Below are 17,469 nucleotides of genomic sequence, written 5' to 3'. Positions count from 1 at the left end.
GTAATAATTATCAATCATGTAAGGTAAAGCAAGTTTTATTTTCTCCATTATGTAGATGAGAAAACTTAAGTACCTGCAGGCCCATAGCTGCATAGAATTTCCAGTTCTACCCACTGCTTTTTTTATCATGTCCTCTTAAAAAAACACAGATTTTGAGTATAAGGGCCTGTAACAGTCAAAGGATTTAAGAGGATATAAGATATGCAGAAAGCCGATGTCGCTAATACCAAAGAGGGAAGGTAAAGAATGACAAGGAGGATGTTCCCTTTGCTTTGGACTGTTAAGTAGGTCACCCACTAAAGGGTTATTTTGGTATGAAATTGTAGAGGGCATGTAGTACACATACCAGCATCCCTGACCTGATTCTTCACTTTCAAGATCTAAGAAAATCAAAGGAATTTTTGTTTTATTTTTTTGGTGGAGGGAGGGTGTGGGGACGAGAGGGTCATTTGAGTATCTCAAGGGAATGTTAGTTGGGAAACTTGATCTAACCAGGCTGCTGTTCTAGATATTCTGTGAAGTGTGATTCAGTAGAGCTGATGCTGTTCTTAAGGAGGTGATGGCTTTGTGTATCTAGCATGCACACTGAGCGATTTCCCACCCTTCTTCCCTCCCTTCTCCTTTTTCTCCCCTCCTCTACTCCTCCCCTCCCTTCCGTCTCCTCTCACCTTGCCTTCCTTTCCCTTCATTCCTTTTTCACATACTCCTCAGATGGTGGCATATTTGACAAATTGTTAATGTTTAATTCACTGTAAAGCAACTCTCCCAGGAAAGGAATGCTCACTGTAATTTCAATCTCCGAAGCTGTTTTGGCCCCCAGGTATACTGGGATTGAATTAGAATGGAAATGTTTGCCTTTATGGCAGCAGAGGTACTTTATGATTAACTGGCAAATTGAGATGTCTAAGGGAAATAATACACTTTTACCACATTTCAATTTGACTCTTTATCCCAAAACAGAACGTCCATTTGGCTTAGGGTGAAACATTTCTTCTAATATTTTTGGCCTGGAATTTCCATATCAAAAATTTAATATGGAATACAATTTGGCCCATTGAATTTTGCCCCTTGGACTTTTTCCTTTTTACTTTGCTCATGTTTTAAAATGGTGAACATCTTTGCTCAGACGCCATCTTATTTTTACAAATGACCTTACATTTCTTCCTGTCGCTCCTCACACCTGAGGGATAATCTACAGAAATATTGACAAATCTGACCTTAGTGAATACTGTTCTGACACTTTGCGTACACACACTCATCAAGACTGGCTGGTGATTTTATAAAGAGTCTTGGAAGAGTGCACAGATTCTAGTAATGAGGCGCCTGCTGCAAAATCCTACCCTCTGCCCTGCCTAATCCTTCGTCTGTCCCATTAATGGGAATAGTTATAGAGAAGGAAAGATGTTACTTTCAAATAGTTATCTATGAAATAGAGGTATAGAAGGCTGTTATTTATCTGATAGGCAGCATTAAATTGCGGAGGCTTCCAGATTAATCATAGCATGCAATTTTCTACGGTTTAGATTTTCTTTTCTTCTTCCCCTTCCCCACCCCCCAAACCCTGTGATCACTGAGGAGGAAAAAAGGATTACAGAGACTATCAAACACTGTTGGCACCTAGAGTCTGCTGGCTACTTAATTTATTAGCAGATCTGGGAACTGCCTCGGGTTGATGATTTAACATTGTTGGATGGGGATAGAATAAATCTCAAACATACCTGTTCCAAAATTGTGTTAATCCTTTCAACTTCACAGTCAATCAGGTATCGCTTTTCCTGCCTCCTGTCCATTTCTTCAATGATGCGCCTGAATTCTTGAACGTCCTTTATGTTTCCCACAGACCTTGCTGTCACTTGCCAATTGTTTTGCACTGCTGCTTCCATGATCGCTTGGAGGATGGAAAATCCTGAAAAAAAAAAAAAAAACAGCTACAATGACTTTTTTTTAATTAAAAAAAATCTGTCTGTAAGGAATTAAAGATCCTATTGAGTTGCTTGCAATGGCCCAATGGGTCCCTCTCAACCTGACCCACTGTTGGGGAGCAAGTTTGCTGCTAATAACCTCAGCTCCAACTAAACCATTAGTGTCTGCATTTTGTTTTACGGGGAAGAAGATTCTATAGTTTGTGAGTCCCAGCCCAGCCCAGCCCATGTGTTTCCCTAAGAAATTGCAGCCAAATTATAGTACTTAATCGTTTTTTTTTTTTTAAAGATTTATTTTCTATTTTTATTACAAAGTCAGATATACAGAGAGGAGGAGAGACAGAGAGGAAGATCTTCCGTCCGATGATTCACTCCCCAAGTGAGCGCAACGGCTGGTTCTGTGTCAATCTGAAGCCAGGAACCAGGAACCTCTTCCGGGTCTCCCACGCGGGTGCAGTGTCCCAAAGCATTGGGCTGTCCTCGACTGCTTTCCCAGGCCACAAGCAGGGAGCTGGATGGGAAGTGGAGCTGCCGGGATTAGAACCAGCACCCATATGGGATCCCAGGGCATTCAAGGTGAGGACTTTAGCTGCTAGGCCATGCCACCGGGCCCTTAATTGGTTTTATTGGTATGCATTATCCAAATATATGAGGAATGAATTACAAAATCTTATTCCTATTTTTGGCTGCAGTTTTTCTGATTGCATTTGAAGGTCATTTCTTTCATCTTCTACTTAAGTATACTCGTCCTAAAAACCACTTTAGTGAAGACAGAGCCTTAGTATGCATGTAAAGTAGCTGACCTATGCGTGGACATAGCTAACAAGGTAGATGATATCTCCTGAGTAAAATATACCTATAAAAGTTGGACAGTCTATAACCAAGGTATTATATTTGTCCCTCGATCACAGTGTACTGACAAAGCTCAATCATACTAGGTCTTCATGAATTCATCTTTTCTCTCAGTTAAACTTTCCACAAACTCTTGATTTTTTTTTTTTTTTAGTTAATTTAACTCAGACATCTGTTAGCATCTGACATCCTGCATCTATCTTGAAGGAGAATGTAAAGATCTGATGCTTGAACTTTGGATAATGTTTTTGGACTTGGGGTTTGAGAAGTTGGGAAGAGCAGTATATCATAAACGTGAACCACTAGAAGAACATAAGTATTTCCAAATCCTTGTCTCTTGGTTCATCTATATTTCTAATGTCATATCAAGCATACAGTTTTGCTTCTGGTATGATTCCTTAATCTAGTATAATTCCATCGACATAGACATCATTTCATTGAAGTAGTGTCAAAAGCAGCTCTATTTTCCCAGATAAATTTAGATAGTTTTGCATTTATTGCCAGGCAATGACACATGGGAAAGGGTGATATAAATGCTTGGCAAAACCAGAATTATGTGTGACATAATTCAGTAACCGCAGCAGCAGAGAATGGAGGAAGATTCTTTGAACATATTCCAAGTTCTATGCTTCTGGGGCTTATCCTGTGGTATAAGCAGGTCAGTTTAGAATCTTCTTCACTGTATTGAAAATGGTATTGACATTTGGAGACCATGCTTCAGGGAGATGGCAGTGGTGACTCAACTGGTCATTACAACTCCTTTGTGTGCTGCCTGTATGCAGGAAGAAAATCACAAATGAAAACCCAAGTACTTGGTAATTTCCAAATGAGCCATTTCAGAATAGGAGCTCAAAATTACAGATCACGATAAATTATTGTTGCTTTAAATGTTAATTCTTACTCTTTTAAAACAGCCATACATTTGTTTCTCAGATTTACATTTGTGTGTGTGTGTGGGGGGGGGGTTGATGTGTTCTCTGTTTCAGTGGGAGTTGAGGGCACATAGTGGGCGAAGGCATTGGATTAAGAAAGAAACAGGAAGAAAGAGATTAAAGCATTTGAAAATCTTTCTTAAGCAGTGCACAATAGGACCTCATTATTCTGAATCTTACTAATTAAGAATTAATGAAAATTCAACATTGTTGAATTTACCTCTGTGCTATTTATGGAGAAGTATTGGCTGAATATTAATGGCAATAAAATTACACAGGGAGCCTTTGATATGTTTAATGTAAACTTTTAGAAAATTACTTTCGTAAAATACCAGTGTTCATGCATTGAGTCAAAGTCTCCATTTTTGTAATTTCTACATGTTGGTACCTTTTCCATGTGACAGTTCTTCATGTTTTTTTTATTTATTATTTTTAATTCATTAATTACATTGTATTATGTGACACAGTTTCATAGGTATTTGGATTCTCCCCACCTAAGAAGCCGTTGAACTTGACTGGATAATAAGATGCTGGACTCTATGTTTGGTATATGCTTGCAATGGGGGAATCTCAACTGAACTTGAACTGTGGTTATGCAACAAGGTGGAGGAATCCACCATGGTGGGAGGGTTTGGGGAGGGGTGGGGAGTTCTTCATGTTTTAAAGGCAATTAGCATGTCTCCCTTTAACCTTTTTTTCCTTCTGATTAAAGAGTCTCAATCTCTTTAACTATTATGACATGATAGATTTCTGCATTGTTCTGTCTCTTCTATGGATATGTGTCAATGTTTAATTGATCCTGATATTTCAGATGTAATTTGACCAATGTGGATGATAATGGGATTATGCATTGCTTTGATATGGGTCATTATTCTCACAGCCTAGGTTTTCTAATACATTTTAAAAAATGTTTATTTTTTAATTTGAAAGGCAGAGTTACAGAAATAAGGGGAGAGTGAGAGAGATCTCCCATCCATTGGTTCACTCTCCAAATGGCTGCCATGGCCAGAGCTAGGCTAGTTCGAAGCCAGGAGCCTCTGCTGAGTCTTTCATGTGGATTCAGGGGCCCAAAGAGTTGGGCCCTCTTTTGCTGCTTTCTTAGGCTGCCAGCAAGGAACAGAATCAGAAATGGAGCAGCCAAAACTTAAACCAACAATCATATATGATGCTCGTGCTGCAGGCAAAGGCTTAGCCTGACCATGGCACTGGCTCTGATCGCTAATGCTTTTAAATATTCAAGTTGCCAAACTACATTCACATCAAGCTTGGATTCAATTAAAACATGACAATTCTTTCCATAAAACCTGTGCTCTGAAACAACTCAGTGTCATGATGAATTCCATTCTAACTTCTTTCTCCTGTTTTTTTAAATTCCTCACTCTGTTCTAACCCCCATTTCCCCCCATTTTCACATGTTTTTACATATGGAAAATTATTTCGCCACTCATTCAGTGCCTTTATTGTTACCCACTCAGGGAGTATGCACCCATCTCTGCCTTTTGCTGCTAGCTGTAGGTCTTTCTTGAGGATCTTCTTCCCCTCTAACCTTCACTGAGCTTTCTTCCTAATTTCCCATTAAGTTCTCCAATGATGAATGGATCCAAATTCAAGATAAATCAATTACAACCAGCAGAGAACCTGATTTAAAGACAATATTAAAGACATTTACAAAGTCAAAGTAAAACTGAACACATGTAGTACATGTGTGCGGAGGACTATACTGCTGTTAAAAAGATAGCTGAATCTGTACATAGTAGTATGGGAAAATTTCTTTGATGTAGGTGACATACTACATACTGTGTAAGAATAGAAGAAAGAAAGCTTTGGAATAGCATTTATAATATAATCACATTTTTATTTAAAAAAAAAACCCATAGGTTTTTATATATGTATAGAAGAAAAAGAAGCCCTAAAGGAATTGGCAGGAGTTAGTTTTGAGGTGTGGGATTATCAAGAGCTTCTAATTTCATTTATTTGTGTAATGTTGGACTCTTTGCAAGAAGCAGGCAATATTGTCTAAGTTCTAAAACAATTGAGATGAAAAAGTGTATGACTCATGCAGTTTGTGGTGCCTGAGCCCCTGGAAGACACAGACGGCAGGTGAGCCCTCCTCTGTGTGCTGCCTGCTGCCACAATCAAGAGGCCTTTTAATAAACACTGATTTTTGCACAGCCTTTCATACTTTTGTTCTTTGAACCACATAAATGCATTGGTTATTCAAAAATTAAGCAGAAAAGACACACTGATTTTTTAATGAGTGTGTGTCGGGGGCTCCTGGGCTACAAACCTGCTCACATTATTTTTAAGCAAGCCAGAAAAGTGGCTTCCCACTACCATGTCTTTTACCAAGCTGAGCATCTCTGTGTCGGCTGGAGTATGTGACTGTGCACTCTAGGACTCTGCAGGGCGTGGTCACCTCACTTCAGTACATGTCAGGGAGCAGTCCAAGAAATGATTTTGTCCTCATATCTAATTTATTATTGTTTGATTGTTCGATGTGGCAGCTGACCAAGCAGAGTAAATAGAGGCTTGAGGGAGAACAAAAATGGGGGAAAAGGCCTTGGGAGGCAGAACAAAGGCAGGCACCAGTACTTGTAGGTGGTGAGGTATGAAGCAAAGCCCTGGCTTTGTAAAAACAAGCCTGCTGTTTTAGCAGCTTCCCAATTGTCATCCGCTCTGCATGAGCTTCAACCTGCCAAACATTGCCACACCAAACTCTACTTTTCTTTGAGCTGAGCAAGAAATTCTCTCATCCTGTTTCCAGACTACTGGAACTTTCTGCCTCCCCCCCAACCCCCGTTTTAAGCTATAAGAGTTATCATATGGGTGATGGGTTCAGTGCTAGACTATCCTGTGCACTTGGCCAAGATAACATAGGAGCCTGTTGCAATTACATGGCCATTACAGATGTTGAGCTGGGCTGCAGCCATGGCTGAACTAATCCTGCTGGGCATATTGCTAGGCTGCTCTTGGCAAATACGGACACTATGTTGGTGAGGGCTGCCCTTCGCTGCAGGGATGCTGTGATGCCCAGTCTTCCTTTGGCACCACAGGGCTTACTCCTTTTGTTACTGGGGAAAACTGTTGGTTCAAGAGATTTTCCTGGCTATGGCTTTTGCCTCATTCCCAGGGCAGCATGTATTCAAATAACTAGTTGCCATGGCATATACAGGCACAGTCACTTAACCTGCAATGGGACAACTCAAGCATCATCCCAACTTCAGAGGTCCCTGAAGGGTAAGGCTGAGGCCAGATTCCGATCATACCACAGCCCATGTTCTGTGTTGGCTTAAATCTGCATAAGTTTGGTAATGGGAGTACAACCCAATAAACACTTTGTGAATTCCCAAAGCGTTCAGTCTGTGACTACTAGGTTGATCAAATGACATTGATGACAGAAGACACAAAAATTTCAAAATCATTATCTCAGAGAAAGAAAGGCTAAGATTTTGTTCACTGTACAAACAAAATGTAAATTCACTCCATGCTGAACAAAGAGTATTTCATCAGCGAACATAGAACAATAAATAAGATATTAACATATGGCTTGGTAGCAAGGACTCCCAACAAAGAATAATTGAGGATGATCTTTTTTTTTCTGCTTACATCTTTTAGCAGTGATGGCCATCATCTGTCATTTTTCGTAAGCCTGTACCACATCTCTCAGTATTACAATATCCACACTTCTGACATGATCTCGAACAATCCCCAAAGTGCCAAAAGTGTCTGATACTGATGAATGGGCTTCGCATGAATGTTGACATTTATAGCAATTTGTGCTAGGCTGGGATTCTCAGAGGGTTTGCTACAAGACCCCCAAAGGCTTGACTGACCCTCTGGAAGTGTTCTAAAAAGAGGCAGGTTGATCTTTCCCGGAGGGTAATTCAATATCTGTCCAGTGGCCCATGCTAGAAACTGCCTTTCCAATACTTTTGGGTTGTAAAAGAGAGGCTCAAACTTGCCCATGAAAACTCTTGTGGCCTCTAATTATCACACTGAATCACAACATTCCAGGCTACAGCGTCTTCCCAAATGACTCAGGCAGGTAGGGTATGACTTTTAACGTAGTGTGGGGCTTTTTTTCAAATGAAGCTTTTATAGAAGCTGAATGTATTATAAACACAAAAGTGAAGTTCCACTGGTTTGAGGAAGCAGTGTTTACAGCAGGGCAGTGACTTGCCCAAGACCACACAGCTAACTGGGGATCAGAGAGAGGATTCAAATGGGAGAAAGCTGGTCTGCAGCTAGGGCAAGGCAGGTCAAGTTTCTAGGGCTCAGACTTGAAGAAAGCACTTTTTCAGGGTTGTGCAAGTGCAGCCTTGCCTGCCTCAGACTAACTTTGGGCCTGCAAGCAAGCTTTCCGACTTCCAACTTAAGTGTGTGTTCAAGTATATAGGGCTGGCCAACCTGTTTTGTAGGTCTCATTTCAGGATGAGCCCTAGCAAGACGGTGAAGTGGAGTGAGCTGGTCTTTTTATGTGCGCTTTCATCTTCACCTTTTGAAGACACACTCTGATTTCGCCATCTATCCCAAGCCAGGACTAGGCCTATTAGTTCCATTTTCAGCTTTTTCTTTTTTCCTTCTTCCCCACCTCAAAACTTCCCTGTCCTTGTCTAACTCTTAGCACATAGCCCGTTTCTACGTGCCACATAGCCCATTTCTACAGTAGCAGCTCAGGGGATCACGTGTGCCACTTCTAGCTAACACAGTTGTGTTTTAGCAGCGACATTCACTTTGGTGAATTTGAAAAGGGAGGGCAAAGGGATGTTGATCATTGTTTTGTAGTTATTCAAAGGAAGCATATGAAAGCTGGTTGCATGCTATATGATATGGCATTTGATAAATGAATAGGTGATAGCTTACAGGAACCTCAGGGGTGGGGTGAATTGAGGGGACCATGGCGAGAAAGCTTCCCAGAGAGCTATCAAGGCTGTGTCCTCAACTGAATTCACCTGGAGAATGCACTGTCTCTCTCTCTCTCTCTCTCTCTCTCTCTCTCTCTCTTTCTCTCTTTCTCTCTTTCTCTCTTTCTCTCTTTCTCTCTTTCTCTCTTTCTCTCTTTCTCTCTCTCTCATTCTCTCTGTCTCTGTCTTTGCCTACTTCTGTGGTTTTTCAAGCCTAGTTTTACATGATAGTTACCTTGAGAACTCTAAACTAATTGATAACCCCATCTCATTCAAGACCAATAAAATCAGATCTGAGGGAATGAATCCAAAGATTTGTTTTGTCTTAAGCCTGCCATGGGATCCCCATTAACTGACAGGGCTGAGAACCCCTGAACTCATCTAAGGGCAAGCCCTACAAATGCAGTGCATGAAGCAGGGCTCTTTCCTTAGGGGACCTTCACCAGGGCAGGAGAATTGTGGGTGAGAAAGGCTGTGTTCCACCTAGAAGTCAGCAAAGAAAGACCCAAAAGAGGCAAGGAAAGAGGGATTGAACCCAGGTTACAAATGGCCTCTTGTGTGTGAATGAGGAAACTGGGGACTCTGGGTGCATGGGAAGCTGACCCTCGCATACTCAAAAGAACTTTAGGAATGCCTTGCTTTTTCTGAGGCAGCATCTGTGTTATTCTAAATGTAAAATTAATATGTGCTCATTTGGAGCATTTGGGAAAATAGGAAAAAATGTGAGAAATAGAAAGTATGGATGATTTCCCTACCTTTTACTCTATTTTATGTATACTTTGCACTGACTTTGATCAAATTGATTATACTACTTGCACTTTGCCTTTTAAATGCCTAGCATTATATCCTGAACAGTTTATTACATTAAATATTTGTAATCATTTTAATGGCTACCTAATCTTCCATCACTTAGATACATTATATTTTTGAAATATTTTTCTTAGTTAACATATTTTAATTTGTGTTATAGCCAAAGGCTTGTTGATTATTATAATTAAGAGATAAGAAATAAGAAATAAGAAGGCCATATTGCAACAGGAAAATAGGCATGGGCTGTATACAGTAATCAGAGGAAAATATAGTCAACCTCACTCCATTCGTATAACTTTTAGGATGGTCACAGAATTCAAGCCATATTAGTATATAATTTCTACCAATTTTTGGACAACTATTTAAAACAATGTTTGACATACAGTGAAACACAAGTAGTTCTTAGTTAACCATTAGTTAATATGAGCAGTTTGTTTACTTCTGATTTCTCACTGTTATGAATGTGTGGTAACAATACTCATAAAAATTTTTTGTCAAACTGTTTCTCTAAGATAACCACTAGAAGAAGGAATACTGAGTCAAACACTTCTGAACGTTTTCTAAGCTCTTGATAGATATTGACAAATTGCCCACCGCCAAGATTGTCCTACTTTTTGTTCCCATCAGCAGAATATGAAAGAATATTTATTTCTCTGTCCCTTGTCAGGATTGAATACAGTATTTGCCTACTTTGCAAGTGAACACAGGATTCTGTTTTGTTGGCATTTCTTTATTAGTGAAGTTAGTGATGCTTTCCCATTTTTGGTACTAGTTTATTCCTTATTTCGAATATTGCTTGCTCATTTCCTTTGTTCACATTTCTAGTGATAGTAATGACTTTCTTATTTAAATGTCTGTAATAGACACTATGTGCTAACATGGTTTATTTGATTTTTAATGCTGTTTGTGATATATTTCAATGAATAGAAGTTTAACATTCTCATAAAATTAATTTTCTTATTCATCAAAAAGAATCATTGGGGATATAAAGAGGCAAAGAAAAATTATTGTTCTACTCCAATTCTGATGCTCTCCTGGACTTTAAATCAAACTTTATAAGAACCACTCTCATTATTTACTGAAACTCCCATGGTTTCCATGGACTTTTACGTAAAGTTGTCTTGCATATTGTGACAGTAAAAGGGGAAGAATAAGCTAGAGTGGATTGTGAAAGTGGTTTTTATCTCAGAAATAAAGAGTGGAAAATAGAGGCAAAGGAAAGAGAGATACAATGAGCTCAGTTCAGTCCTTTGGCATTATATTTTACCACATCTTAGAAACCTGAAAATATAAAAGTGTGAATTCAGAGCCAAAACTTCAGAGTATGATTATTCATATTACAAAGTGTACTTTCCTTTAAAAATAATTCATGGAAAGATTCCCATCGCACATTTGAATCCACATTTTGTTGTTTTGTTATTGCTTGTTTTTGTTTTAACTTGATTTAAACACTTTTGGTTTTCATCAAAATCACTGTAGTGATTGTCTAAACTTGAGATGCTAATGCAGAAGCTGTTCTGTATGAATGGAACTTAAGATGGGAAGATCAAAAACCTCTCTGGGTTTGCATATGGATGTCAGTCTGTGAATTTTATGAAACAGGATAAAAACAAATATTAACCCACACACAGTCCAATTTACCCTTAGCAAATTAAGATTTCCCTAAGGCCTTTGTTTCTCATCATTGCGTTTGTTTAAGCTTTTCTTTAATTAAGAGATGGCCCTCTGCAAGTCTTTTCTTCCTTGCAGGTGCGTGATTGGATGGGTCCTATGCTAGTTGGTGGAATTGATGCACAGAAGGTGCTCCTGATCTCACAGCCCTGTATTTTCCTCTTCCCCATGCAAATCCCCAACCCAACTCAAATTCATTACTTACATTAGACTATGCATGACTCATAACAGTTTCAGTTGTCACTCCCCTCCATGAAAGATTCATGTTTAAAAATTAGAATTTTAAGGACTCCAAGTAAATGGATCCACCTCTAATGGAAAACTTACACACAACAGTAAGTGATGAGTATTCTTTGGTAGTGTGAGGTATTTCTGGTAGCCTAATATTTCACTTGAGGAGGCAGCTACTGGCTACTTGTCAAGTTTAAGATTGGCTCTGAAGCTGGCAGTGCCATTTAACCCTAACCTTTTCCAAGTTTGTCTTTCACCCTGTGCTTTGTTATGAACTCTGTCTTCCTGCTGGTGAATTATGTAGCTCCATTTTGTTCACCATAAACTGAGAAAATATGCCCAAATAGATGTGTCAGTTTTGTGGAGTGAAAATAAACTTACTTTGCATTGTCAGCTGAAAGGAAATTTAGAAGACCATCTGGAGTCCATGTGTTTAACGTCTGGGAAAGGCGGAATGGGCGAAGTCTCTGATCCTCAACCACACAAGGTCTGATATAAACAGCAACAACACAACAGAAAGCAAATGGAGTTTGGATGAAAGGGAATAGAAAAGCACTTGTGCATTGTGCCTTCATGGTTCTGTTGGGTGTCTGGGTAATTGGCCTGGAATAGGCTGCCTGCAATGCAAACTCACAGAGGACAGAAGTCATCTCAAAGATGCTCTGTGGACTGCTGAGCACTTAATAGATGTCACGTGATGATTGATCAGACCCATTAATAGGGTTTCTTAGATTTCCTCACTTGGCTTCTTAATCCTCTTGAAATCATTGATTTTTTAGCACTGATCACATGACTAAGTCTGCCAGCCAAGCAAATGGGGAGTGGTCTGGATAATAGGAGGAAGGAGGGAGCTAACCCTAGGTTTCAACTAGAGAATGCACTAGCCAGCTCTGATTGAGAGTTGTAATGGAAGGAAGACCTTTTGTGCAGTTAAAAAGGGATCCACTTAACAGGTTGGAGGAAGGAGTACTACCAGTGGGCCAGGGCATGTCTTGTTCCCTGGTCCAATATTTCCTGTTGGAATCTGGTGACTACCAACGAGAGGACTGCCCACACTGCCTGCTTTATTTCAAGAAGATGAATTTTGATGAGGTTCCCGCTAGTGGATGTGTTTTACATGGGCCTCCTACACTCTGGGCCTTGTTTAATGCAAAACAGTTCATACTATAGCATGCGACTAAGGAATAGTAAAGTGAACTGATGCAAGTGGGCCTTGAATTCAGAAAATATGATGGAACTTCAAGAAGTTTTTGGAAGACCTGGAATACATATGTGCTTTGCTTTCAATAAGCAAAATTTCCCATCAGGAAAGTGACTAATCTTAGAACATTGTCCTTTACTCTCAAGTTTTAGAGAGGAAGGCTAAGAGAAGCCTTACCATTTCTCAGCTTTTGGGGTGAGAGATATGGATGATGACTAAGGAAAGGGGTAGCAAATGGAGATAACTGTATACCAAAGATGAAAGGGATATGGATCTATTTTCAGAGGTTTATTCTGTATGTTGTATCTGCCAAAAGTGCTGAGACTTCTTGATCCTAATCCTATTGGAAGGCTGTCAAAGACAATATTAAGGGCAAGCTCTTGCCTAGGGGATAGAGAAGGGCCAAAGATACAGTCCTGAGGACAATAGAGAACACACTTTTCCCTTTAGGAAAGAAAATGTTTCCTTGGAATTAATGCTGTGATCTAAAACCTCCTTGGGTAGATTCAAAGTGGGATGTGCAAAGCTCACAGAGTAAGTACTTTCATGCTCCCTTGACACTAAAAACAAAACAAAACAAAACAAAACAAAACAAAACAAAACAAAACAAAACAAAACAAAACATGGAGTAGCCACAAGAACAATTTACTTTGCTTCCTTTCAAGTGAGTTATTTCAATGGGGATACAAGAATGGATTTAGCATTACAGTGGAGCGTTATAGGTTAATATTTCACCTTTTCTGGGCTTTGGGGTCCAGAAGCCATGGCTGAATCTTGCCTTATCTGCAGAAAAGTCAGGCTGCTGACAATGGTAAGATTCCTTCCAAACATCTTCAAATTCTCAAACATTAGAGTGAGAATTAATGATGACCTCAATATCTTCATTGTATAAATGAGAAATGGAAGCACAGAGAGGGAAAACGGTTTACCCAATGGCAGATCCTAAATCTGGCCATAAGCATAGCCTTGTCTTGTTTTCACTTTTCATATTAATATTAAATGACATTTTGTTGTGATTTTTGGATAAAGACTCATTTTGAAATAGAGTAAAAGTTAACATTGAACAGGACTATTGGGACAGTTATATTTTCGGCAACTTTGCCTCTAAGACTTCCATGACTTCTTTAAAGGCTCTAAACCTCTTTCCTTCAGCATCTTTGCATAGAGTGACCAGGGGTAAATTTATGGGTTAAAGCCCATTTTCCTGCTCAAATCTCTCTGGGCCTCCCATCTCTGGCTTACTCTGATCTGTGTGCGATTTGAAGCTCATGGCTTGGCTCCTACTGCTTCATCACACAAATTCTCTTACAGGTTCCAGCCTTTTCTGGCATCTGTAGCTTTTGGTGATTTTTCCTCATTGCCCTCTCCACCTGCAAAAGCCTTACCCCCACTCCAACAACCTCTCATTTGGTGAGGTTCTGTTCCAAATCCTTAACCCTGAGCAGAGAAGTTGATGGAGGTGGTGGCAAATGAGGACTTCAGGCCCTCACATCCATCTTTTCTCAGCTTGAAAATCTTAGGTTACAGATGATGGTGATGTCTATAAAAGATTCATTCATTATTTGGATATCCATTTCTCACTGTCTTTTCTTAGATTTTAAGTTGAACTCTTTTTCCTTTCATTGTTAGAAAGCATTTATTGACTGTCTATTTTGGGGCTGGTTGCTGTGATATTTGTGTACATGACCACATTTGACCCTCTCAACAATGCTAAGCAGTGAGTAGATATGTTTATTAACAGATAAGAAAATGGAGCCTTGGAGAGATCCGTGTTGATGAATAACAGCACATAACTAGGACATTTTGGAACTGAAATCGACATGCGGATTTGGGTTCCAAATACATACTCTTCTTTTCTCCTTACATCAGCACAACATTTCTCAGACATGTGTGACTTCCCAGCAAATATAGGGTCACATAGTTTTTTCTGTGTTTCTCCATGGCAGGGAGATCTCTAGAACACATTATGGTGTTCCACCCAGAGACATTCCAGAATTTCAGGGGCCTATGGGAACCCATTTTATGCAACTATTTCAAGTAAATGATCAACAGAAATGGAAGTATGGCTTTCCAGGTAATGGTCTATCATGAGTTAATCTTCAGCTTTGGGATTGAGTTGGAGTTACTAGATCCAATGGTTTTATCCTCATATATCCTTGCTTGTCCTCTCATTTATTTCTCACAGTCCCACATGCTCCTTTGCCTCTGTTTCTCCTGACTTCCATATTTCTGCCAAATTTTCTAGTTGTAAAACCTGAACATTAATCTGGACTCTTCCATTGCCATCAACATACATGGAGTCAAGGTAATTGATGCTTCATATGTCTGCCACTTTCCTTACATCTCCACCAATACCAGCTATTTTGTTGTTACTGTTGGCAGATCCATGGACTACAGCAATAGCCCCCTCCCTTCCATTCAAACTGCTTAGAAAACAAGCTTAAACTTTTTCACCCTTTGATTATGTTATATCCATGTTCATTCTCAAAATTAAAAAAAAATTCTTTACCCATGGATATGATTTAGAGAATGTGTCATAAATGTCTCAACTTGCTTGCAATTTAGGGTTTACCTTTTCAGAAAGTCCTGAGGAGCTTACTGAACTGGGCATAAGCTTGTGGTTTTTTTTTCCATTCTGGGACCCAATAATATCATCTATAAAATGCTATTCTATTTCTAGGGATGGCCAAAAGATTGTATAAATAAGTATTGTCAAACAGAGTTTGGGGGAAAATCAAGAGAGCTCTATTTAGATAAGAGACAAATGGAAGCCAGGACATACAAAGAAAAGATGATCAGAAATGAACACTTTGATTAGAACTATGGGACATAAAACAAAGAGATATTAAAATTAACGCATCATTTGGCCTAGCCTACTTTTCCACCAATGTCCAGATTACTCAAAAGTTTGGCTCAGGCCAAGTGTTGTGGTGTTGTAGTGTCACGGTGCAGTGGGTTAAGCTGCTACTTGAAATAACTGAATCTGTACTCCTCTTTTGCCTGTCCAGCTTCCTGCTTATGCAGCTGGGAAAGCAGCATATGATGGGTCATGACCTGGTCTCTGTCTCCCGTGTGGGAGAGCTACAGTTCCAGGTTCCTTGCTGCATCGCAGCCCAGCATGGCCCCGGCTCTCATAGGCATTTGGGGAGTTAACCAGCGGATGAAAGTGACTTTCTCTCTTTCTCTGTTTATATCTCTCCCTCCCTCCTGCTTGCTTGGTCGCTCTTCCTTTCCCATAAATAAGAAAATTGGTTGGCGCAGATGAAGAAAAAGCTCTAGGCCCTTGGATTAGGTGGAATCTGACCTTAGTAGGTATCAAAGTCATGAATTTAGCTTCATTTTGCCAGAGGTTCTATGCAGATGACACGATTATTTTCAAGTAACAACATGACTGTGATTGAGTGTAGGAATTCTTCAGAAACTAGAATCTGAGGGGTTTACAGATGGAGAACCTTAATTCACTTAAAGATGTCGTCTATAGTGATGACTAGTGCAAAGTGCACTAGATAGGAAGTCACAGGAATAAAATGAAATCTGCTTAGGAATCACAGAGCTAATATTCATAAGAATTGGAAGGGACTAGTTAGTCGTGCCCCAAAAGCTTCTCTGCTCATTGAGGCAGAGCTCTCAGGGATAGGCTTAAACTGTCAAAGTGAGTTTCTCTTGGCTGGAAATTTGATCCCTCTGGCCAGTATGCTAGGTCTTATTTTGAAGAAGAGGTAGCGTTCTAGGACTCTGTGTAGGCTCTCTAGGAGAGTTAAGTAATCAGCTTAGGAGGACAGGACTAGAAGACAAAAAGGAAATTGCTAATGAGAAATATTCTTTAGCTTGTGAATGCTGCCAGAGCCAGCAGTGGTTCGGAGTCTGAGACTTGGTTCCACACAGCCATTGGGTAGTGAGGGTATGGGAACATTCTGGATTTTCAAGTTGGCCTACTTTTAGGCTGTTTTCAATTTGCTAGTATATTTTAAAACACTATTTGACAATCCCCTTAGGCCATAAAACATGTTTATATTTTGCATTGAAAACACATAATTATGAGGCTCTGCAATCCTCTTACGGAAATCTTCCCATCTGTAGTATTTAACCCTGTAAATGTCAATGTAACAGTACCCTGTCATTTGCAGCAACATGAATGGAAATAGCAGTCACTGTGTTGTGTGAAATGAGCCAGGCACAGAAAGACAAATACTACATGATCTTATTTACACATGGAACCTAAAAAACATTAAATATGAAAGTAGAGAGGTAAATATTGGTGCATCAGAGGATGGGAATGGTGATGGGATGGGGGACTATAGGAAAGAGGACATATAGTTACTCTTAGGTAGGTGGGATAAATTTCAAGGCATGAATTATATAGCAGGATGACTATAGCTAGTGATGAAATAGTGCAGTCTTGAAAAACAAAGTGCTCTCATAACAAAAATGACAACTGTATGAGATAATTCTGTTGTTAATGCTAGACTTAGCTATTCCATGATATATGTACCTCATCATATCCTGTTGCACAAAATAAAAAAAGCATACAATGCTATCTGTCAATCTAAAAATTAAATAAAAATTAAAAGCCAAATCCAGATGTTCTCTAAAGTTTATTAGCTATTTTGAGCAAAGAACACAGTTTGTAGCAATGCTAACGAGGAGAGGATGTTGGGATTACCTTAGGAGGCAAATGGGACAGTCAGTGTCTCCATAAAACTTATGTTTTAACTAACCCTCAGAAGAGAAATGGGCTTGCTCTCTACAGCGTGGCACTTTTGCACTAACATCTGGCAGCTCCTGATGGGGTACATTGCTCTCCAGCAAGAAGCTAAATAATGTACAGGGAATATTTCTTACCACCTTGATGCTACGGCCACTGCCCAGCTTAGCTGACCTCACTTGGCTAGGAGATTGTTTTCTCCAGCATGAAATAAATGGATTGTGCCTTGGACGATGCAGCT

At 39.6% G+C, this 17,469-nt stretch overlaps 1 protein-coding gene across 2 annotated transcripts in view; it reads right to left on the bottom strand.

Annotated features, from left to right (window-relative positions):
* The window catches only part of GRIA3 (glutamate ionotropic receptor AMPA type subunit 3), a 304,452-nt gene that overhangs the window by 154,085 nt on the left and 132,898 nt on the right, over positions 1-17,469 (bottom strand). For both annotated transcript variants that reach the window (XM_004587661.3, XM_004587660.3), the window contains exon 4: positions 1,719-1,906. In XM_004587661.3, the coding sequence (XP_004587718.2) occupies positions 1,719-1,906 (188 nt within the window). The remainder of the gene's footprint in view (positions 1-1,718; positions 1,907-17,469) is intronic.

This window comes from Ochotona princeps, chromosome X (genome assembly GCF_030435755.1).
Source record: "Ochotona princeps isolate mOchPri1 chromosome X, mOchPri1.hap1, whole genome shotgun sequence".
NCBI lineage: Eukaryota > Metazoa > Chordata > Mammalia > Lagomorpha > Ochotonidae > Ochotona > Ochotona princeps.
The sequence above is the reverse complement of the archived record's forward strand: the minus strand, read 5'-3'. Positions and strand labels throughout refer to the sequence as shown.